Source organism: Diabrotica virgifera, chromosome 2 (assembly GCF_917563875.1).
Source record: "Diabrotica virgifera virgifera chromosome 2, PGI_DIABVI_V3a".
Taxonomy (NCBI): domain Eukaryota; kingdom Metazoa; phylum Arthropoda; class Insecta; order Coleoptera; family Chrysomelidae; genus Diabrotica; species Diabrotica virgifera.
The window spans coordinates 268,006,486-268,032,557 of NC_065444.1; the positions used below are offsets into that span (position 1 = coordinate 268,006,486).

The 26,072-nt window shown below is 33.5% G+C and overlaps 1 protein-coding gene across 1 annotated transcript; it reads right to left on the minus strand.

The window, feature by feature from the left end:
* LOC114335714 (toll-like receptor Tollo) lies at positions 1-26,072 on the minus strand. The gene is made up of 2 exons (XM_028285998.2): positions 22,670-26,072; positions 1-3,220 (listed from the first exon to the last, which is right to left on the minus strand). The coding sequence occupies exons 1-2, from the start codon at positions 25,948-25,950 to the stop codon at positions 2,527-2,529; spliced, it is 3,975 nt and encodes a 1,324-aa protein (XP_028141799.1). The 5' UTR covers positions 25,951-26,072; the 3' UTR covers positions 1-2,526.

Here is a 26,072-nt window from a genome sequence, read left to right on the forward strand (position 1 = left end):
TTGGAACGATGTGGCAAAAGTAACTGTCCCGTTACTAGAGCAATCGTAAAAAAAGTACGTAAAGTAGTACCACCTATCTATAAGACTCATTAATATTCAGCTCAGCAGGGTGCTTTTGTTTGAGGTATGGAAATCCATAAACAAGGGATCTATCTGTTTTCTGAAATGATTCCTTGTTTATCTCATTTCACACCTCACACAATAGCACCCCGCTGCGCTGAATAATAATTGAGTCTCTTAGATAGTTGGTACGGGTATATTAGTTATTCTTGTATTTGCCATTTCTATATTCGTTTAAATGATAATGAAAAACACAACATGAATTATTATTCTTTAGATTTATACTCTTATTATAGATGAATTATGAATTATACTCTTTAGATTAGTGTTTTTAAAAACCACTAATATTTAGAAACTTCATTAAATTACAAGAACAAGGTTAAACCTAGAGCTACAGAGTTCTTCTTATTTTAAACCTTCAGTAAATCCTATCAAAACAATACCTGTTTTACTATCTAATAGAAAAAATGCTACCCTTAAACCAATAAGGCTTCTTGAACCTTATATAAGAGTTTCTGATACAATATTATGTTAGAAACCTAAGATGATCCCATTATAAAAGGTTGTCAAAGCCATATTTTTAACCAATCATGACACACTACAGATAAGTTGCTCTGTATGCACCAATACTTTTGGAACTTCGAAAAACTGAAATAACATGTGTTATTATTTAAGACTGCCACTCAGATATAATTTCTGTAAAATGGGCAAAATAGACAAAGCAACATCATAGACAAAAGATTTAGACAAAGAGGAGAAAAACTGAATACTTTGACCATATAATTAAAATACCCAAAATACCATCTACGTTGCCTTATACTAGGAAAGATGGAGGGAAAAAATGTATTGTTCTAATGAAACTTCCATGGCTGCATAATATTGGATAATAGGCAATAGTGTGGTTCCACAGTAGAAGAATTATTGCGCACAGCAGTCTATAAAAAATGGTTTCATAAAATTGTAAACGTCATGACGGCCAAAGTCTGAATACGGCATCTAAAGAAGAGAAGAATAGAGAGCAACATAGACATTCTGCGAGAATGAGGAAGAATCTACCGAAGATGTGGTCTTCAATTGTAGAGTAATAATAAAATATATTTAAAATCCCATGGACTGAACGGGTCACAAATGAGGTCATCAGAAGAATGAAGAAGAATTGAGAGGTACTGACCACCATCAAATCTTCGGGCGCATTATGCAAAATGAATCCAGCTATGCCGTCCCGCAAGCCATTCTGCAAAGAAAAATATTTAGAAAGCGAGGTCCAGGAAGAAGAAGTTCATGCTGGTTAATAAAACCTCAGAAGCTGGTTCACGACAACATCTACTTTTCGTACTGCTACGGGTAAGATAAAGTTTGCCATGATGATCGTCAACATTCGTCATGGATAGGCAGGCACATTAAGAAGATGAAACAGGAGAAATACTGGACGATTTGCTGACTTCTACTTTAATCGCAAGAAGAAGAAGCATAATAATTGTTCTCTGACGCCTTAACTATCAGATAGGCCTTTTTACAATTCGATCAGATAAAAATGGATAAGTGTAATAATAGAAGCTCCATAATGGATATAAGGCTTTCCTGGAATACACATATATGCATATAGATATATATTATGTCACTATAGGAAAATCGAAGATGCTAGATGACTCCTTTGAAAGTCAAGATGTATGGTCAACTCAACAACTGGAACGAGGAAGAGGCTATCCAAAAATAATAAGTAGGTACAGAATCTGTAAGTATACTATGATGCTTCGACTATGTATATTTGTATAAGTATTATAATTTCCTGTTGAAAATTTACAGGTATAGATATGTACTGCACAAATTAAAAGAATATCCAAAAATTATCCAAAATAAGAAAATCCACGGTTTCGTTTTGATTTAAATCTGTCTCCCTCCATCCTACGATAGTACTATTTCTAGGTCTACCTGTTGTCAAGGAGGCTTTGAGGAAGACAAATTTACACCAACACGACCGTAGTTTCTCGATATAAATTAAAACTATTTATATCGCAGTATGGATAGAACGCCCTCTAACGGGGAATAAGTGAAATGAATTTCGACTCGATTCAAGTTCTCTGTTGAACCCAGGTATGACAATACCAAAAGGTACCGTTAGGTACCATGCAATACTCTGTATTAGAGTACACAGACTCGATTCATACGGGTTCTCTGAACCGTAAATTGGAATATTTTTCTAACGGTACCTTTTGGTATTGTCAGACCTGGGTTAAACAGAGAACTTGAATCGAGTCGAAATTCATTTCACATACCCAAATTATCCGCCTGTAATTCTTAAAATGCTTTATGAGAATAACTGACTTCTAAATTCTCAATCAAAAAGTGAATATTGTGATATATAATGTAGATATGAAAAAAAATCAAGCTTTATGTTATAATTTAACGACCTTGGCAATCCCAATCCGACAAACCCAATAATTGAAATATTATCTATCTCTCAAATTAAACAAAGTACGTCCTGGTCTGGGACGGAGCGTCCGGAATCGTTGAATAGACATGGTGTGGTACTTCGTTCCTGCAGGGCGGGTACTGACTGTACTGAGGAGGCCGCCCATCAATTGACACATAGCTATGGTTCAGTTGCTCGGAACCATAGTGTTGACTACTAGAACTAGAACCCGCTTCATCCTCGGTACTCCGCGCAGACTCGCCAGACACGTAAGTACTTTGGGTTGGAGTCGGGGTTAAAGCAACAGCGTGGACTCCCGGCATGGGTTGGTACTTGCACCAAGAGTCATGGGCTGTGGGAGCTGGAGTGTAGCGAGTGGGAGGCTTACACCTGATCTCTGGAGGCTTCTTGTTTCTCCTGGCGGTGGAGTTGTTGATAACGTCAGGCATTGCGTATCTTAATTTCTCCCAGAAACGGCGCTCTCCCCATCTGGTCACCGTGCAAGCTCTTAGAAGAGCTCTCAGTTCAGGATCCATGGGTTCCAGGGGGTCGCCGCTGAGGATGCAGATGAGTTTTTGGCGATAGGTCGTTCTGAGAGCTGTTTGTAAAGCGGCTCTAAATTCTGGTCTGGACCATTCGTTGCAGATAAGCAGAGGCGATACTACGAAGACTACTCTTCTGGAAGCGTCAGCTGCACCCACCATGGCGTCTGCGAGGTATGAGGCGCCACCCATCAAATGGAGGTCTCTGAAATAAAATAAATTTAATTAATAATGATTATGCACTAAATTCATTTTATATTAGTCTTAAAATTAACATGAATAAATATATCCTCAAAAAATGTGTAACAATAAAATTATTGAAAACTCTTGTTTGCATCTTATTATTATTATTTATTATTAATAAGGCCGTAGTATATAGGCTATTGATTATGTATTTTAGAAAGGAACTACAACGTTAACGGGGTTTTATTATTTCATATAATCAATGGATCTCTAAATATGAAAAAACCGCGGAGTGCTACCATTTACAGGGGTGCGTTTTTAAGAAAGGGGTGAATTAGTCCCTAGGCACAGGGCGAATTAGGGTGAGTTCTATGCACGTTTGGTACAAACACCTCTACAGGCAAAATTTTCCAGGTTAAATTTACTATCGAAATATCACATTTTAAAGTCAAAAATATTTTTTTTTACAAAATTATATTCAAAAGAAAAGCAAGAAAAAAACACAAAAGGTAGCATTTTTGTTTCTTGCCCTATAACTTTTTTCCACGGCGATATAGGTATAGGCATTGCTTCACAGAAAAAAAACTTCCATCCTTTCTCTTTAAAATGACGTTTGGTGTAAGTCTGTATGATTTATAGTTTCCAAAATATGATTTTTCAAATTTCGCCACTCACAACAATTTTGGGCCATTTTCCTTGTTACTTCGCAAACATTGTTCTGTAACTTTTTTTACGCAGCTTTAGGTATATTCAATGTTACATTAACTACGAAGAAAAGTCAATTACCTTTAAAACGGTCTATCATAGAAGGCTGTATGACTATTTTTAAGTAAGATATGGATTTTCAAAATTTTATACCTTTAACGATTTTTGATATATTTTACGATTATTTTTAAATTTCTCATTATAAATTTTGATTGTGTATTTAGGTATATACATTGTGCAATAAAAAGGAAAGCTTATTATCTTTACTTAAAAAATGGTGTATTGCAATCACCTCTGGGTCTATTTTTAAACAAGATATGCTTTTTCAAAGTTTGACATATACGCATGCAATAGGTCCCACTAAGTTGGAACCATATGGAAAAATTTTTATTATTAACTTTATGAAAAAAATTATTCTTTATAAAATGCTCTGCATAGTCTAAAACCTAAGATGTAATCATCAGACATAAAATTTTATCAATAGTGTACGAGGTATGTTAAAAAATATGAATTTCGCTCAAGAGTAAAGTACCTTTATATTTCACAATATCGAAAAGTGTTATTAAGAAAAGTTATTTGGAATTAAAAATTATGTTACAATATGCAATTATATTCTTCTTATTGAAAAAAATTAAAAATTTTAAAATTTTTCTCAAATTACGGATACCCTTGGATATCCTACGGATATCTTATTTAAAAATAGTCCTAGAGGTGATTTCAATACACCATTTTAAAGTAAAGAAAATAAGCTTTTTTATTCCAAAATGTATATACCTAAATGTACAAGAAAAAGAGTCATAATGAGAAATTTAAAAAATAATCATAAGAAATATCAAAAATCATTAAAAGTATAAAATCTTGAAAAAGCATAACTTGCTTAAAAATAGTCGTACGGCCTTACACAGTAGACCATTTTATAGGTAATTGACTTCTCTTTCTACTAAATGTACCATTGCATATACCTAGAGATGCGTAGAAAAAAGTTACGATAAAATGTTTGGGAAATAATGGAGAAAATGGCTGAAAAATTCTGTGAGCGGCATACTTTGAAAAATCCTAATTCGGAAAATATAAATCCTAGAGACTTTTACCAAACGCCATTTTAAAGAGGAAGGATGGAAGTTATTTTTCGCTGAAGCAATGCCTATACCTATATCGCCGTGGAAAAATATTATGGGGCAAAAAACAAAATTTCGTTCTTTCGTGTTTTTTTCTTGCTTTTCTTTTGGATGTATTTTTGTAAAAAAAATACCATTGACTTTAAAATCTGATATTTCGATAGTAAATTTATCCTGAACCAATTTTCCTGCAGAAGTGTTTGTACCAAAAGTGAATGGAACTCACCTTAATTCACCGTGCGCCTAGGGACTAATTCACCCCTTTCTCAAAAACGCACTCATTTAAAAGGTAGCACTCCGCGGTTTTTTCAAATATAGAGGTCCATTGACCATATGAGACAATAAAATCCCGTTAACGTTGTAGTTCCTTTTAGCTCTCTTATTTTGAACATAATCAATAGCCTAATAATAGAGTTCCTGTTACAGTCTAACAATACAATGCATGAAACAGTTGTTATTGTTATTCATCCGTTCTTAAATACTTCGCATTCTTCAGATAAATGGCTAATAAGGAAAGCGATACCTGCGTCACCAGAAACCAACAATACGATAAAATTCTATTCAGGTAGCTCATTAATTTTTATTATATATCAATCATTTTCAGTACTTGCCTGAAGAATGATACAAATCCTATAAAAAAATCGGTTGTAAGTTGGTGTTCTATACAGGGTTATTAAAAGATCGAGATAAAAAAGTATCATTGCTTTAATTTACACAAAAAAAAAAATCAAACAAATGACAGGTTCTAAAAAAAGCACAAGAACGAATATCCTTAATAATGATAAAGGGGATATTCTTACTGTTGTGAAGGTGAGATTGTGTTAGTGGACAAAATTACATTCAACATCGGGTTAATGATGAAAGAGAAGACCTGTCATTAGAAACCACAGACGATACCGGACCACCAATATTACAAGAAGAAGTGGTCTATGCCATCAAACACACAAAAGAGAGTAAAGCTACTTGACCAGATGATGTCCCCATCGAATTATTAAAACTCATTGATGAAGATGTTATCGACGTAGTGCTTAAACTCTTTAATCCAATATATCAGACTGCCACAATCCTGCCCAGGTCACAGAACAATAGCTTTAAAAAGTCGCACCCAAAACATTTTTGGAAATAATACACGGCAGAATTGTTTAAACTCTTAAATATAAAATAAGTGACAACAAATTTGGCTTTAGAAATGGTATGGACACAAGAGATGCTATTTGGCTTGAATGTGCTGGCTCAGAGATGCATGGACATGTATCAGAGGACATTTACTTGTGTTTTGTAGACTTTGACAAGGCATTTGATAGTCATCATCATCATTTGGCTCTACAACTCTATGTGAGTCTTGGCCGCGTTTACTATTTCCCTCCATTGATGTCGGTCCTGAGCAGCTATTTCCCATTGCTGTACTCCCATTTTGCGTAGATCGCTGGCTACTGCGTCCTTCCATCTCTTTCTTGGGCGACCAACTGACCTTTTTCCAACGGGCCTTTCCCAGAATGTGGCGTTTAGAAGTCTTTCGTCACTTAATTTTAGTACGTGACCCGCCCATCGTATTCTGTTTGATTTAATGTAGCGTACTATGTTTTCATCTCCGTATATTGTCTGGAGTTCATCATTGTGTCTTCTTCTCCATTCTCCTGTTGTCTCTTCTCTGCAAGGCCCATAGATAGTCCGCAGTATCTTTCTTTCAAGTACCAGTAATTTTGTTGTTTCCCACTGATTCAGAGTCCAGGTTTCGCTTCCATACGTTATTGTGGGACGAATTATTGTCTTATATACTCTTATTTTTGCTGGTCTTGAGAGTATTTTTGCATTTGATAGTGTTCGACATAAAAAGCTTGTAGGTATATTTAAAAACAAAAATATTGGCAGTCGTGATATGAAAATTATATCGACTCTATATTGGAATCAAACTGCCAAAGAGTTGACAACCAGAACAACCGAGATATTAATATACAGAGAGGAGTCAGCCAGGGTTTCGTACTGTCCCCATTACTCTGCAATGTCTACAGTGAAGCGGTATTTAAAGAAGCACTCTCAGAATCAACAGAAGGCAGATCTATCAATGGAGAGATTTTGAATAACTTACGTTTTGCAGACGATACAGTAATCATCACGGATAACGACAATGATTTAAAAAACATAAAAATTTAATATGGAAGTCAGAAGATGGACAAGTCAGAATATGGACACTTATCTAATCTTCTTTATGGCTTGGAAGCATGGACACTAAAACAAGTGTATCTGAATAAGTTGGCCGCCTTTCAATTTTGTTGTTACAGAAGAATCCTATTGATTGATTTCATGTAATCGAATGAACTATCTTTCAGTAAAGTCGTCCCAGGAACGCAACTCATAAATATTGGCAATATCATTTTAAAGTCTTATACTTTAAAATGTATCATATGTATCTGAATTGCCGATATAAATGAGTCAGATTAAATTAAATTATTAGAACAATTTTTTACTAAGCAACAACATTTGTGCTTAATTTATCAATATTTTGTATTTTGACAACGAACCCCGATTTGGACGTCGCGTCGAAACATTAATAAAATCATTTTTTAGTTAAATTGTGGCTTATTTCCGATTTAGAATAGTTTATTTCAAAAATACCACAAGGAAATAGCTTCAGAACAACATTAAGAAGAATCCTATAAATATTATGGATTCAAAGAAGGTCAAACGTGGAAGTAACTAGAAAGATAGGAAATGAAGCGGAAATAATATTAATTATAAAAAAACGAAATAATAGTAGGACATCTGATGAGAGCGCAAAAATGGTCATTATTACAACTTATTATGCAAGGCAAAATTCGAGGAAAGCAAAATATGGAAGAAGGAACGATCCAGGCATCCTGGCTTAAGAACTTAAGACATCCTGGCTTAAGAACTTAAGGGAATGGTGTGAATGCAGTAAGTGCAGAACTATTTTGAGCGGCAGTCAACAGGGTCTACATAGCCATGATGGGATAATTTCCAACTTTGGATAGAAGATGAAACCTGAAGAAGAAGACAGGATTATTTTCGTAAATATTCTCACTGTAGTATTTTAAAAGCAACATGATTGAAAATACTAACTAAAAAAAATTTAACCAAAAAGAAAAGAAAAGAAAAGAAAGAAAAATTTCCTTGTGTGCTTCTTGATTTCTTTATTTTTCCATTAGGTATTCCATTTTGGTGATGAATAAATAGAAGTTCTTGTTTTTTTTTTCTTCCAGAAAGTGTTTCAGATTATCCATTCGTATTCATCCACATCTTCCATTTCTTTTGCAGTTGTTTTTACTTGACATTCTTTATGGTCTTCACATTCCAAATATAAATATGTCTTCTAACTCGTTTGTCCATTTGTTCTGCCTCTGTTTTCCAAAGGAAATATTCATTTATAAAACAAGATTGCTAAGCATTACTTCAGTTATCTTAGTTTGCTCTTAATGATTGAACTTTTAATTAATTTTTTTCTAATAACGCCTGATTAGGCAACACCCCTAGCCGATTCCTCCAGCACGCTGGTGGTGACAGCTGAGGTAAACGATCGTGACTCATATTTAAAGCGTAGGGTTTAAAAATGTAGACTGAGTATTAATCCTGGGAGTTCGCATGCTGTATTATACCCTCATAATGTATTCAACAACCCCTAAAAAATGGCCCAGCTCAGATAATTTCACCAATATTTCCGTACGGATTAGGCCGCATGCAAACTAGGAATAACAATTCGAAATGTTTTTAGCGTGGCATGTTTGGTAATTTTTCAGAAAAACAGAAAAATATACATATGGCGACCTAGTGTAGCGGATATATATGACAATTCCCGTTTATATTCAGAAAATAAGTAAAGAACGTTGCTAATATCGTAGTGGAAGGCAGAGTGTGGGTATATTACTGCTTTTATTTTGCGAACATTTTCTATTCTGATCTATATCAGTTGGCTTTTTTTTTCAGTATTTCAGGCTTTAGTATTCAGGAGTCAGTTAGTATCCATCATTTTTTTTATAGTAGGGGAGGAAAGTATGCCAAATGTGCAGTCACTCGAGCGCTTTGGGAACCTATTGGGTTGTGAAGAGTAAGTTCTAAAACCAAAAAAAGTTAAGTAAAGTTTTCCATTTTAGTGGGGACTTTCCATTTTTAATTTAATTTTCCATTTCCAACAATCGTTTTTTCCGATTATAGCGCCATCTATCCATAATTCGAAAAAATGTTTCAAATAAAAGTTACTTATTTTTAAGTAAGGAATGCGAATCTGCAATAAAAAATGGGGGCTCCTATTTAAAATTTTAAAGTAACCCCCCCCCCACATCCGTGGGGGGTCGTGTTTGGTGTCATTCGATAGATTTTTCAAACATATTGAATAAGTGTATTTTTTAGTTTTTCGATCTGATGTTCATTTCGCGAAATATCGTGGGATTCGTATTTAAAATTTTAAATTAACCCCCACCCCTCTCCGTGGGCAGTCGTGTTCGGTATCATTCGATAGATTTTTGAAAAATATTCAGCACGTATTTTTTAGTTTTTAGATCTATCGTTCATTTTGCGAAATATTCGCTTTTTTCTTGTGAAACTTGAAAAAAATTTTTTCTTGTGAAATTTCTTGTGTCACCCATTTCCATACGCCCCAATCGTCAGATTTTTGAAATATACACTGTTTTGCATGTACTTAACTTACCTTATCTTAATCTGACGATATCGAGTTTTTCTAAGGATAGATTTTTTTTCGGCCTCCCCTGTGTTTGGAGCCAATATATGGTAGAGGTACATCTACAATCTACAGGGTACCAGGGTTCTCCCCATATGATAATCTGACGCACTCGAGTTACTGCAAAAATCCCCACTTGGGCTCCCCTACCATTATATCTTTATTAATAGTATTGTTTATTATTATTCTTCTGTTATCCTATCTTCTGCATATTTTTCCAATGTAGTCTAATTTTCCCACGTAACCAATTATCATATAATACTGGTTGTAAGAAAATCGCTTGAGGGTGTAACAGCTGGAATAAAGGTAAAAGAAGAGCCTTCCAATATAAAAAAGAGCCACCTTACAATATGCGTTCATGGAAAATGTACGGTTTAACAGTGAACGTCAAGAAAACCAAATTTGCATATCTTGGAGCAATAATTAACTTCACAACCGATTATTTCCAGAAAATCAAAATCAAAATAGAAAAGGCTAGAATGCTATAGCAAATTTGAACTAAATACAAAGAGTGCTCTGCATGAGAGATTGATATAAAGTTGGAGCAAAGAATTAGGATGGTTCGAATATTGACGATCATTCTGGCTATTTTTATTAACTAATGCTTTAAATGGATTGGTTGTTGTTGTGGAGAACCATTTCCTCAGGGTCTTTAACCATGACATTCTTCTTCTTTTTTTGGTTTGTTAATCGAGACCTTCCTCTGGAGCTGAGAATAAGAGCATTAAGATGCTACGTGTTCTTGACTTTGTTGTATGGAATGGAAAGCTGGACACTGAAAGTAGACAACACAAAGAAGTTAGAAGCATTTGAGATGTGGTGCTATAAAAGGATTTTGAAAATACCATGGATCCAACGAATTACGAATGCAGACGTGCTAAGGAGGCTACGAAAGGATTGCGAGGTGATAAAGGACATCAAAACAAGAAAGCTGGAATATTTGGGTCACATTACTAGAGGTGCAAAATATGAGATATTACGGCTCATAATTCAGGGCAAAATTAAGGGGAAAGATCCGTAGGTAGAAGAAGAATTTCCTCGCTGAGAAACTTAAGAGAGTGGTATAGTTGCAGCTCGGTAGATCTTTTCAGAGCCGCCGCCAATAGGGTACGGGTAGCTATGATGATAGCCAACCTCCGATAGGAGAGGGATCTACAAGAAGAAGAATTCTTCTTCTCCCAATTACTCGTTTTCTAAATACTTTGCCTTAAAAGATTACCTTCAGTAATCTGTATTTAGTGCCGTCTCTCATTATGTGTAAGAGATATTATAACTTTCTGCTTTTAATAGTGTACATCATCTCTCTTTCTTTCCCCATTCTTCGTAATATACGGTCTCGTTAGTTATCTTGTCCGTCCATGATATCCTTAAAATTGGATATCTCGAAGGATTCAAGTTTTTTCTCCATCGCTTCAGTGAATGTCCACGATTCAACTCCGTAGTAGACTATTGAAAAGTTATAACATCGTAAGAGCCTTAATTTTATCTCCAGATTAAGGCTGTGGCTTTTAAAGGAGTTTGGTCATGTTATTGAATGCACTCCTAGCCTTCTCTATTCTACATTTTGTTTCTTGTGAGTGATCCCATTTACAAATTTAGCATTCGGTAATAAAAATACATCTCTACCAAATCCTGATAGCGGTTGTAATTCCAGAAAAGATAATGAGATTGGTCAGAATGACATTAACGAAGACTGATACAACAGTAGGGATAAAAGGTAGTATGAGTGGAACATTTTGATATAAGACGAGTTGTTTTTGATTAGCAGGTGTTTGCGTTTACCAACAACGTAGTACCTACTAATTGCAAGAACTAAAAAGGAATCGATGACGGCATTTAAACCACTCGAGAAGACAAACCATTATGGACTGGTTATTAATGATCAGAAAACAAAATATGTGGAAATGGGACAGTACTCAATAGAAAACAAACAACTAGAGACTGACAAAAACAATGATAAGTAGATATTGTTTTAGCAAGGAATGTATTAGATTTTGAATATCAATATGCTGTAGTAGGAGATAACAATTAGACGAGATCGGAAGAAAATGGTATTGTTAGATCAAGAAGACCGAGTTGATTCGGTAGTCTGGTGAGATTGACGATTGGCTACCAGATGAAAGCCGGGCCAAAGACTTCTTTTATAAGAAGAAGGGAAGAAGATGAGATGACGGCTACGAAAAAAGCTTTTGAATCAATTTTGCACAAAATAATGATATGAATCTGGAGAAGAGCAGATAAAGTCAGAAAAAAGTGAGAAAAAGCATTATCATTTTCAAATTTCTTTAAAATCTTGTAACTAAAGAAAGAAAACAATACCTAAAATACCTTAACATTACAATATTTAACAAAGTTTAATAAACATATTAAGAGAACAAACAAAGCATTCGTGCAGTGAAAAAGTGTTTAAAAAAACAGAAAAATCATTAGAAACAACAAAATTATAAAAAGGTTGCCAGGAGAGGCAAAACTGATTGCTCAAAATTATAGCTACCTTTTTGGTTTGAATTTTTTTTACGTCGTACCTAGAAGTGGTAAACAAACTTTTTGATCCCTTTTGCGGTCCCAAAATTGAGGTTCTCATCAGAATTCTGCTTGTTGATGACTGGACTAATATCTGAATATTGCATTTCAAATGCATTCAAATAGTAATAGACCAGTAAGGATCTGTTTTTAGGTGGATGTAAGAGGTGGCATTCAGATTTTTGCGGATAAAGTTAGGTGATACCTTTGTTAATAGTAATTGATTTATGCTCCTTCTCAAATATGCCCGGAACAGTAATAAAAAAAAATAAAATATTTAAAAATTTCAAAAAATTTCGTTTTTTTTTTCTACTTTTTTGCTTATAACTCAAAAACTATTCATTTAAGAACAAAGTCGTATAGGAATAAAACAAAGATAATTAAATTTTCTATCAGATGCAATTGGTTAAAAATGTCGTAATTTATCACCCTTGCTTCAAAATAGCAATAAATATAAAAAAGGGGGCAAAACAAGCCTGTCCTTATTCAATGATTTTCCATCACTTAGGTTACACTTGGAAACTTCCTAATTCGCTTAGAAAATTTTTGTAATGTGCTAAAACCGTACACCAAATTTCATTAAAATTGACTTACTAGATTTTGCATAATAATTTTGCAATCTAAACTTTTTTTAAAAAATTGAAAGTTTTTTAAAATCTTGCACAACAAAAAAAACTAGAACATACAAAGATTTGTCAATTTTTTTTACATATAAAGAAGAACACCACCTATCTAATGCACTTTACAGAATTGAAATCGGATTATATAAGCAGCCTCAGCAATGTTTTAAAGTTATAAACAATTTTTTGGCTTATAAACAAATTAGTCTGTGGCCAGGAGGGGGTGCTACGGGCTCCTTTATTTAGATGGACTTACCCAAGTTTTTTTATGTATTTTGACCCGTAGAAGACGAATTTTTTGGGTAACAGTTGATCCGGATGTCGATAAGATTGTTATAAACAAAGAACTTGAGGAATTACATAACATCGATTTTTCGCAAAATAAAACATTTTTTTGTATTTCTTGGGTAATTCTAAGCAAAAAATGTTCTTATAAGTTTTTTCGTAGGATGCATAGTTTTCGAGATAAACGCGGTGTAACTTTCAAAAAATCGAGAAATTGCAATTTTTGAACGCGAATAACGTTTGGTTAAAAAAAAAATTGCAATTCTGCTGACAGCATTTCAAATTTTAGTCAAATTATACCGGTTTTAATTATTTGCATTGCTAAAAATTAATTTTTTTATTATTAAACAAAGCTATTTGTTTATAAGCCAAAAAATTGTTTATAAATTTAAAACATTGCTGAGGCCCCTTAAATAATCCGATTTTAATTCTGCAAAGTGCCTTAGATAGGTAGAGCACCTCTTTATATGTAAAAAAATTAGCCAACTTCTAAACGGTCTACTTTTTGTTCAGAAAGATTTTAAAAAATTTGAACTTTTTTAAAAACATGTAGATTGCAAATTTATTATGCAAAATTTATTAGGTCGATTTTAATGAAATTTGGTACACGATTTAAGTATGTTACAAAGAATTTCCTAAGCGAATTACTAAGGGTTCTAAGTGCCACCAAAGTTTTTAAAATATATTGAATAACAACAGACTTATTTTGCCCTCTTATTTTGTATTTATTGCTATATTGCAGAAAAGGTAATAACTAAGACATTTTTTTTACCAGTCGTATATCATACAAAATTCAATTATCTTTATTTTATTTCTCTACGACTTTGTTCCAAAACGAATCGTTTTAAAGTTATAAGCAAAGAAAGCAGAAAAAAATCGATGTTTTTTGAAATTTTTAAATATTTTAATTTTTTTATTAATGTTCCGGGCATATTTGAGAAGGAGCATAAGTCAATTATTATTACTGAAGGTGTCACCTAACTTTATCTGCAAAAATCCGAATGCCACCCCTCACATCCAGAAATAGACGTTTTTTCGCAGATCCTTACTGGTCTATAATAGCAGTAACAGTAATAGCAAATATTATATTCTATAATATGATTATTGGCATATTTTAAATAATTTAGGTATATACAAACAGATTTATTGCTTTTTGTATGCCGTTTTTGCCTAATAATTTTCAAATAAGGTAAATAACAATGGCTCTCTCAAACGTACACCATTGTTTTTTGCAAAACGGTGCAATTGTATGCAGAAACAGCACAAGTTTGCCATTCATACCGACAGAGATACTGTCAAAAATATCCTATTACCGCAACGAGAGTGTACGAGATGGAGATAATAGTTGTATAGCATCCTTAAATATATAAAGGTCTTATCTCCTTTTTAAGAACACGACTATTATACATAAGAACAATACGTAAGGATGTCATGTTCTCCAATGGCAGATATGATCTGCGGGAAAATTATAATACTCTTATGTGGAGAATCGTTCACGTTTCGTATTGGAATTTCTCAAAGTGTATGCTCGAGAACACAAGTAATTGATTTTGTATTATTAGACTAGATGGGATTTTAAAATGCACCAATAACGAACACGAAAGAGTAGTTAGATGGGTAGAATGATCAGTTGATGGTAAAATAGTAGCATTGATTTTAAATTTGTATATTTAGGTATCTTTTGTTTTTTTTTATTATTGACAACTGATTTAAAATAGTAAATACAATACAAAATGTATCTAAACGAAGCGACAAATGAGGCTGTAGGAAAATCATTAGTGGAAACACGGAAAAACTACTGGTGAAACGAGAAACTAGAGGATCTTATAAAACAAAAGAAAGAACTTTATAATAAATGGCAAGCCTCACAAGACCTAGAAGACAGACAAATGTACAAAAGATACTGCTATATGGTCAAGAAGCCAGTACCAAAAACAAAAAACGAATTCTGGGACAGAAAATGCCATCAACAGATTATTAGGGAGCTCAAAATCTAGAGAAGCCTGGAAAACTGTAAGAACCCTCAAAACTAATAGAAACGAAAAAGTAACGATAGACCCAATTGGACAAGAAACGTGGAAAAACTATTATGCAGACTTACTACCTGAGAAAAGAGAGAAATTTAAGAATGTTAATTACGACTTCCAAATGACTCAGAATAACTGTGATCCATTTACACTGAAGGAAGTAAAACAAGCATTATCGAAAATGAAAAACAATAAAGCTCCTGGGCCCGGATGTATACCTGTGGAACTCTTTAAATTTTCCCCGGATGTAGTATTGGAAAACTTGACGATAATATTTCATAAATGCCTGAATGCAGAAAAGATACCATCCGAATGGAAAACTGCAAGCATAAGCTCCATACACAAGAAAGTAAGTAAACATGACTGCACAAACTACAGAGGACTCAGTGTTATAGCTTCCGCAGGTAGACTGTATGGCAGAATACTACGAGATATAATAGAAAATCAATATGAGGAATGGGAGGAGCAGAGTGGTTTTAGAGCAAGAAGATCGTGTATTGATAACCTGTTTTGTATAAAACAATTAATTGAAAAATCACTAGCATATGGGAGTCAGCTACATCTAGTATTTATAGATTTGAGGAAAGCCTATGACAGTGTACTGGTAAATAGACTTTGGGAATCTCTAATAGAGAACAATGTACACCCACAGTACATTAATGCGGAGAAAAGTTTTTACCAAGGAAACAGTAGTTATATTATTATAAAAACGGGAGATGGACACTCAGAATACTTTCAGGTTAACAAGGGTCTAAGACAGGGATGCTGCCTGTCCCCTACCCTCTTCAAAATTTATATAAACACGGCTCTGAAGAAATGGTTCAGAAAATGTAAGAAAATGGGAGTACAAATAGAAGAGGGTAATCTGACTACTTTGTTATTTGCTGACGATCAGGTGGTTCTAGCGGAGGATACAGAGGACGCTGCTTATATGGTTCGAAAACTGATAGAGAAGTATGAAGATTGAGGTCTGGAAATAAATACAAACAAAACAGAATATATGACAATAGGCTGCACAGGCGAAGACCTAGACTTAGAAGGAAAAATAATAAAAAACACTAAAGAATATAGATACCTGGGAGTTACATTGACGAAAGATGGAAACGACGAAACAGACATACAACAAAAATTAATTAGAGAAAGAGCCATCACAAGTCAGATAAACTCATTACTATGGAGTAAAGATATACGAGAAAGTACAAAAAAACAACTATATAAAACGTTTATTGAAAGTACAGTTACATATGGCTCAGAAATCTGGACAATCAATAAGAAAATGCAGAACCGAATAAACGCAGTAGAGAACAATTTTTGGCGAAGATGCTGAAGATTACCATTACACGATCATGTAAGAACCGATAGAATAAAAGAAATGATAAAGGTGGAAACAACATTAACGGATACGATAGAGAAACATCCTGGTACGGACACATGAGAAGAATGAATGATGAGAGATTACCGATTAAAACCTGGAGGTGGATCCCAAAAAGAAGAAGGAAAAAAGGAAGACCAAAAAAGTCTTGGGAAAAAGGGATCAATATAGCCATGAACAGAAGAAATATAGAAATAGAAATATAGAAATAGTCGCTTTATATATAAATACAATACAATATGAGGACGTCAAGAGAAGAGGTCGACCCATACCAAGGTGTAAAATGGACGTAGAAAATGATCAAAAAGGACTCAACGACACAAATTGAAGGATGAAAGCAATGGATAAGATGGGATAGAGGAGAATGCTCAATCAAGCCATGGGTAAATTAAGCTGAAAGGGGGAAAGAGCCTGGGTTTGATCACGTTAGACGTAGAAATGAGAAGTTGGTGGAAAGAGAAGTAGAAGAAAACCGAAGAGAAGACGAAAGTACTGTTTGGTAGAGGACTCGAGAGAGAAAGGTTTAATTGAAGAAGACATTATGGACAGAAATGATTGGCGAAGAAGAGCAAGTAGCAGCGACCCTTGAAAAGGGAAAAGCTGAGGAAGCATGGCTTCTACTTTCGTTGTTAGTTAGCTTTAGATTTAGTAGCAGATTTTTTGTAGATGTTGTGACTTCTGTGATCTTTAGTTTCTTCCTTAACCCTTAAACGCCCAAGGGTGGGTAAAAAATGTCCACCTAATGCGTATTCCCTTGTAACATATTTATTACGTGTTTAAATTTTTTTTAAAAATTATTTATTGTTAAAAAGACAGCCCATTATCGAATGTTAATTTGGTTCTAGCAATATTTTTGAAAATAAAAGCAGCATCTTAAGTTAAATATGGATGGGCATAAAAAGTACACCCTTGGCAAAACTTGTTACTAAAGGTTTCTATATAATTTCTCGTTGGTAGGAAGATAATCCATATAATTATCGATGTATAATTACATAATCTACATAATTATCCGCCAATGAGGAGGCTGAAAGAAAGAACATGGAGAAAATCGACAAATCTGAATTACTGGTATGTTAATTTTGATGTACATTGTAATTTTGTTGTAAGGTTTGTAAATTGTTTATATTAATATTTTAGAAGATGCTGTGTTTATTAAGCATAAGATTCGTAAGTTCAATCCATTTTCAACAACTCTCAATAAATATATTAGCTATTTTCGAGGTGAACATTTTTTACCCATCCTTGGGCGTACATGGAACCTAAAAAAGGTTGGGCGTTTAAGGGTTAAATACAGATAACGATTCGGTTGCATCTGTTGATACCACTACACCTTTTATGCAATATGTGATGCCTTTATAGCTTGATAAGTTTTTATCTGTCTTTTTTCAATATCAGTGGAGTCTTGCTTGCTTTCCATTTTCTATGTTCGCTTGATATTATGTTCTCTTCTTAAATCACTTATGTGCGTTTTGATACCTTATCAACTTGATTAAACAGGGTGTTTCATTGGGAAAGTAACATACGTTATCTCACACAGGACACATAGGCGGTCTCAAAAATACCATACTTAATGGGTCTTACGTCATTTATAACAAAAATACTGGGTGTTTTATCTATTTTGCCATTTTCTTATTTGGTTCATAACTTTTTAACCACACTGTACATTTATTTTACATTTGGCACGCAAATATTATTTAAGGTGTACAATCAATTAATTCATTTAAAATTGTAAAAAGTCCAGGTCCGGACTAAAAAATATTGGAAAAATGTTCCGACCCAAAAACAATACCCTGTACATTAAATTTTTTTAAATAGATTTTGCGTTTGAAAATATAATGAAAAACTAAACTTACTGGTATACTTTGAATTTTCGGCAAAATGATTTTTCTGGTCAAATTTTGAGTTTGAATTCTGAAATTATGTGAATTGCGAAAGCTCGAAGTATAAAAATATTGAAATACGACTTAAAACTTGTTAACCACACTGTATAATATGTATTTTATATTTAACACCGGATATTTTTTAAGGTGTCCAATAATTTAATTTATTTACAGTTATAAAAATTCAGGGCCGGATTAAAAAAAAATTGGAAAAATGTTCCGACCCAAAAAAACACCATGTGCATTAAATTTTTTTAAAATGGATTTTTCATTTGAAAAGTAGATGAAAAACTAAATTTAGTGGTATACTTTGAATTTTCGGCAAAATGATTTTTCGGGTAAAATTTGGAGTTGAAATTATGTGAATTGCGAGAGCTCGAAGTAAAAAAAAATTTAATTTTAATTAATACCATTATTTATTCTAAATTGGTAAAATGTTAACATTTTAGTATTTTATTACTATGGCGACAAATAATTCAAAACAAATATTCACCTTATAATGAATAAATAATAAAAATTCCACAAAAAATACATAACTGTAATCAACAAACTATCTTAAAAATAAAAAAAACAGGAAAAAAATTGCTAAAAAATAACGTTTGGATATCTAAAATCCAAAGTTTATAAAGAGAAAATAAATAGTAGGGATGAACTTCTTGACCGGATTCGAGACTCCTTCCAAGAAATGAAGAATAAACCTGACGAGATTAGGAAGTCAGTCAGACAAAAAAAAACAAAAAGGGCAAGCCTTTGTATTCCACAGGGTGGTGGCCATTTTTAACCATTACTATAGTTTTGACAAGTTATTTTTTGGAAAAAAATTTCTGTTTTTTTTTTTAATTTTTAAGATAGTTCGTTAAATTAAGGTATTTATTTTTTGTGGACTCTTTATTATTTATTCATTAATTAAAGGTCAATATTTGTCGCCATAAAAAAACATTGAAATGTTGTTAACATTTTACCAATTTAGATTAAATAATGATATTAATTAAAGTTAAGTCACATTTTAATATTTTTACTTCAAGCTCTCGCAATTCACATAATTTCAGAATTCAAATTCAAAATTTTAACAGAAAAATCATTTTGACGAAAATTCAAAGTATACCAATAAATTTGTTTTTCATCCCATTTTTAAATGCAAAATCCATTTAAAAAAAATTAATGTACAGGGTGTTTTTTTGGGTCGGAGCATTTTCCAATATTTTTTAATCCGGCCCTGGATTTTTATAATTGTAAATAAATTAATTGATTGGTCATTTTAAATAATATTTGCGAGCCAAATATAAAATAAATATACAGTGTGGTTAAAAGGTTATGAACCAAATAAGAAAATGGCGAAATAGATAAAACACCCAGTATTTTTGTTATTAATGAAGTAAGACCCATTAAGTATGGTATTTTTGAGACCGCCTAAGTGTCCTCTTTCTACAGTTAACGTATGTTACTTTCCCAATGAAACACCCTGTATTAATGCGATTATACAATCATTTTGATCCTTGCAATCATACTCAACAAGTGAAAAATGTAATTTTAAAAATAAGTGTAGAAAGAGAAAAAAATCATCATCATCACTGGCTCGATAACCCTTTTTGGGCTTTGGCCTGTTCAGGATTCTTATCCATTCTGATCTGTTTCGATATTTTTTTTTTTCAATAGGTACGTTTTATTTTTAAAGGTGTTATTTTCTTTTGTGACTTTGTATATTATTGTGTTGCAATATTTTCCTTCCAAGGCTGGCTTAAAATATTTTTTCACTTTTTAGAGAGTGTCCAGGTTTCTGAACTGTAACTATCTGGGTACAATGCTTTTGCTTATTAAGGTTTTGTATATTTGGTAATTTGGTATTCTTGTGACTTAGGCACTATTCTAATTATTGGGAAATAAGCCACAATTTACTTTGATTGATGATTTTATTGACGTTTCAAGATACAAATACATATAAAATATTAATAAATTAAACAAAAATGTTAATTTTTTAATAAATTAATATTTTGTATTTTGATAACGACGTCTTAGGTGAAAGTCGAAAAGTCAATAAAATCATTTTTTAAGTTAAATTGTGGCTCATTTCTCAATTAGAATAATAAATTACATAAATGTCACAAAGAAATTGCTTCAAAACAATATTTCTGGTGACTTTTTCTAATCTTAGTTTCTCAAATTAAGTTAAGGTAACGTTGTTTATTGACAATGAATATTTGACTCGTCACTTTCTCTGTAACGTTGTTATCAGAAGTAACTAGAGACCCTAAGTAGGTATGTAATATGTAAAATTTTTACCGTCTCAATGTTGTATTCTCCTATTGTTAGATTTTGTAGCTGCTTTATTTTTACTTGCATGTAAAAATTTTGGAACAATTTATCTTGCGCAGCTACATAGTTCTATTTGATTGAATGTATGTATCTACCGTTTCTCATCTTTACCTTGCGATTATGTCAACATCATCTGCAAACGCTCTAGTATTGCACATTGTTATTCAATATTGTTCATCGTCAAGTATCGACTGTTGTCTCTCGTATTATTTTTTCGAGTATTTTATTCTCTACCCTCAGAATTTGTTTATCAATAGTAAGAAAAAAGAGATTTAAAAATAAGATAGCCGAGAAATAAAATTTGAATTAAGAAAACAACTGCAAAAAGATCACTATGATAACACAAATAAATTGGCCGAAAAAAGTAGAGATCGGTACAGTATGACATGACACAAAACAAAAGAAAAGTTGCAGATTCATATGAGTATCTAATTAAAAAATAATTATTTAATTAATAATTCCAGATTTAATTCATGAAAAGTTAATAATAGAAAGCTGAAGCTCTAAGTCGAAAAAAAAAATCGAAATAAAACCCTTTGAAAAATTTAATAATGGATATTGATTATAATGAGCCTAATTATATCATTATATTTTGTGCAATGCGTGCCACTAATAGTTGTACCTAAACCATTAAGAAAAAGAAAAATTTTATATAGGTAGATAATATTAATAATAATAGGTATTAAATGTGATAATAATTGGAAAAATCAAAAGTACAATAAAGGATGCAAATATTCCCACGTTAAAAGATTACCAATATATAAAAATATCAAATTGTAGTTTTGATATAATACTTATACAAATAAAAATATCAATATAGATTCAATTTAAAAAATAACAAAATCTCATAAAGTGTAAAAATTATCATTTTATATACCATTTAAAAAATGAGGTCCACAAATAGTCCACTGCTTTTAAGCAAAATCTTTTAAGTATATAAATAGAAATGAATTTTTTAATATAAAAAATTCTAGAAAAAATTCATAAAAAGTGTACTAAATATTTGTGCAATTGAAGAATTATCGAAGAATCTAAGAAATCTGCCAATTGACTGTTTGTAGAGGTTTGTATCTTTATTTGAACAAAGTCATTTTTATAATATACGACATTTTGAGTTAAATGATACTGATGAGATTATTGACCTTAAAATATAAGATGAGTAATACGTATATAGACATATCTAGGTATAAATAGATTCAATTTAAAAAAACAAAAGCATAAAAAACATAAAAATTTTCATTTTAGATTTCATTGAAAAAATATTCTCTACAAAAAATATTCTAGGTATATAGGTACTGTATTATTTATTTGATATTTTAGAGCAAACGAAATAAAATCTTTTTTCTACAACCGTGTTAAAAAATGCAATTTTTAGCACTCTATACGAGCGTTAAAAATGCTACTTTAAGGCACTAGTGCTTTAAAATTTTTAAGGCACTGGAGTTCGTATTGACCGTATAGGCAATTTTGATGTAATGTCATAAAAATATAAAAATGTAATGTCAGTCAAGTTCAAGTAAAAGTTTTTGTAGATATTGTCCTGTAATAATTACGTTTGTAGAAAAAATATTGTATGACATGCGTGTTAAAAAGTACATTTTTAAGGCACTCATGTGAATTGCAAACTTTCACATGCGTGCCTTAAACGTGTACTTTTAATACTTATATCATAAATAACTATTACATACGTTTAATAAAAAGAAATTAATTTTTTCAATGAAGAATCAATAAAAAAATATATAAAAAGTATGTGTGTAAAAATACCTGTAGTTGTCGAGATTTTTATATAAATAAATAAATGAAAATATAAATATTTTGATAAAATTTCGTAATATTTGAAAAATTATCCAAATATCTAAGAAATTTGCCAATTGACTAATTGTAAAGGTCTTTAAAATTTATTGAACAATGTATTTTTTTATAAAATTCTCTTACCTGTAATGCAAACACAACGTGTGTCCCAGTTGCTCCAGCTCAGGCGCAATCACTCTCGCAGCCATATCCTCGTCTTTGTGGCTATACACCATATAGCAGTCATACAGCCTATCCCTGTCGTCTCCTCCATCCAACCCCGCATTCACATCTTGAAAAATCCTCACACCATACTTCGAATGGGCCCAAAGTCTAACTTCTTGCCGAAAAACAAACATAATCGCGACCAGCAAACACACCACGATAACAGCCACGAGAGTGGCGGCTAAAAGAGGTACATAGCTGCCACCCCCGAAGAGTTGGTGACTTTTTATCACTTCGCGCTGAATAACTGAAGTCGCGATGGCATTATCCATGTCCTCGCAGCGGTGAATCACGTCGGCGACGGTTTCAGAGTTGTCCATATCCGCACAGAACATTTTCGCGGGATTGCCACCTGTCTCCCGAATCCAGGCCACGAGCCGGTTGAGAGTATTGCAATCGCAGGACCACTTGTTGCCGTCGAGAGTAACACGTGGATTGGAAACGCTCGCTTCAGAATCAGGCAACTTCCACGGGACAAAATCCACGATCTTATTCTCGTCCAACTTAAGAACTTCAAGATTATGCATGTTCTTAAACGTATTATTATTGACGTAACTAATCTCGTTGTGGTCTAAGTAAAGCTCGTTGATATTTTCCAATTGATCGAATTCGAAACCGCGCAATTCCTCCAGTTTATTATTTTCCATGTGAAGGATTTTTAAAGAATTCGCCCCGTTAAAAGTCCTATTGTGTAAAGCCTTCACGTTACTGTTATTTAAAAACAAAACTTCGAGTTTTTTCTTTCCGATGAAAACGTGACTACCTAGCTCGCCTAGGTCGTTACCGTCCAGGTAGATCTCAGTAGCGTCCATCGGAATTTTTTCGGGGACGTTGTTATACCCCGCGTTGCTACAATCGACGACGTTCGAAGTCCACGTGTGGTCGTGATAGCAGGTACACCTATCAGGACAAGTCATTTCACAATCACAAGCATCGAAATCACAACAATGGCACACGGGAAAGCAATGTGCGTCATACGGACACAAAAAGTTTGATGGTTTTAAACTTAGTAGCGGTTGAGGAGGCGCGCCTCTGGAGTGGGCGAGCTCGCAAGTCACAGAATCCAAATCCAATACTTGAGGGTACTGTCTTAAATTACTGAGATGATTGATTCTTAGAAGCCATTCCATCTTACAATCGCAATAAAAAGGATTGTCGCCGATATAAAACTGCGGCAAATCTTTCTCGTTAGTAACAGGACTGAGGCTCAGCGCTGCCAAATCGAGAAATTTTATTTCGTTTCCGTACAAAACCACTTTTTCCAAAGCTTTTTTCTCGTTGAACGTGTTTGCATGTACTTTCGTGATCTTATTGTTGTTTAAAAAGAGAGTCTCTACACTGTCAGGCACAGAATTTCCCTTAACTTCTGTTATTAAGTTGTAACTAGCATCCAACATTTTGATTTTTAAGTTGTTTCTAACGTCGTAATAATTCGCTAGCTCGGGAACTTGGTTGTCGTGCATGTCCAGCCACTCTAAACTGACAGGTAAATGGCTAAAATCGAACCAGAGTAGTTTATTCGATGAAACATTCAACCAAACGAGAGTTTTTAAATTCGTAAATACACCACTTATGTCAGTGAGTTCGTTGGAATCTAAACGAATGGCTTTAAGTGTTGGATTACTTGAAAAAGCACTCTGTTCGACGTATTTTATTTTATTAGAAGCTAAATTCAGTACCTGTAACGACGGCAGTGTAGAAAACGCATCTCGAGAAATGTTCACGATGTGGTTGTCGACTAATCTCAGGCCATACAGCATCTCCAGTCCTTCGAAAGAGGCATTAGTCACTGATTTGATATGGTTCTTACCTAAATCTAGCGTTCTTAAGAAGCGTAACTGTCCTATACCGGGCGGCACTGTACCGAGAATGTTTCCGTTCAAACCCAAGTCCTGAAGATTCGTCACGTTTTCAAAAGCTTTAGGATGAATGTGTTCTATTTCATTCGAATCTAACAAGAGTTGGTTTAAAGCGTACATACCGGAAAAATGGTAGTTTTCAATGCGAACTAAACGATTATGGCTCAGTATGAGACCATGCAAATTCTTCAACTCTGTAAAAGCACCGTCTTGAATGGAATTGATGCTATTGTGTTCTAGATTCAAAATTTGCAACGTATATAAATCTCTAAACAAAGTTGTGTCGATTTTGGTTAATTGGTTGCTCGCTAAATTTAATACGACTAATCTTACCAGGCCTGCAAAAGTGTCTCTTTTAACCCAATGACTTGTGAGTTCGTTATCTGATAAATCGAGGACCTGAAGTTGGTCAAGTCCTTCCAAAAGCCCCGGAGCTAGGACACTTAGCGAGTTGTTGTGTAAATAAAGATGTCTTAACTCTCTCGAGCTTTGAAATAGTTCTGGTGGTAAAGCAACAAGGCAGTTACTTGACAAATTCAAGGAGTTTAGAGCCGTGAGGCCCACAAAAGCTCGGTCGCCCAGAGTAGATATAGCGTTATTTTCTAAATGAAGTTCTTCCAAAGATCGCAAAGCCGAAAAGCCATTGTCTGACAAGGATATGATGTCGTTGTGAGATAAATCCAGAATTTCTAAGCCGCTAACACATGCTTTCCCTGGAGCTAATGGTCCGTTGCCCCAGTCGGAAAATCCTAAAGCTGACGCGTTTTGAAGTTTGTTTTTAGTTAGATTGAGGTGTTTCAAGTTAAATAACGGACAAAATAATTCTTCTGGAGTGCTCCAAATGTTATTATCAGCTAAATCTAAGCTTCTTACATCTGAAAGTCCTCGAAAACTCTCAGGATGTAGTTCTAAGTTCATAGCAGACCATTCTGAGTTGTGTGATCTCAAAGAAAGTTTTTTCAGGTGTCTGAGTTGTGAAAAAGCTCCAGCTGGTATGTTTCGTATTTTGCAGTTTTCTACTCTAAGATCTCTAAGTTGTTTCAGAGAGGATAAAAAATTGCCTTGTCGAGCGGTCTCTAAAGAACTTTCGAAAAACAAAACGTCGTTGCACTCTAACATTAATACGGATACACGATCTGATTCAGCTTGAGTTAAGTTCCTAATTAAAAATTCGACACTATTGATAGTCCTAATTTGACAATAAAGCACAGGTTCTTCTCCACTTACATTGACATCAATGAGTTGCATCTGCCATTCACAACCTCTTGGTGGGGTATCCACAGTTGATAAACTTTTAGCGAAAACTGTCACAAACAAACCACTAAATATTAACCAAATCATCGTAATGTCTATAATTTTTCTAACTACGAAAATCGTCTTATTCGAATCGTTAAATCATCACAGATACTTTACACCACCGCGCGAGTGGCTATTCGAGAGAAAGCTGACACGACTGCACTCTT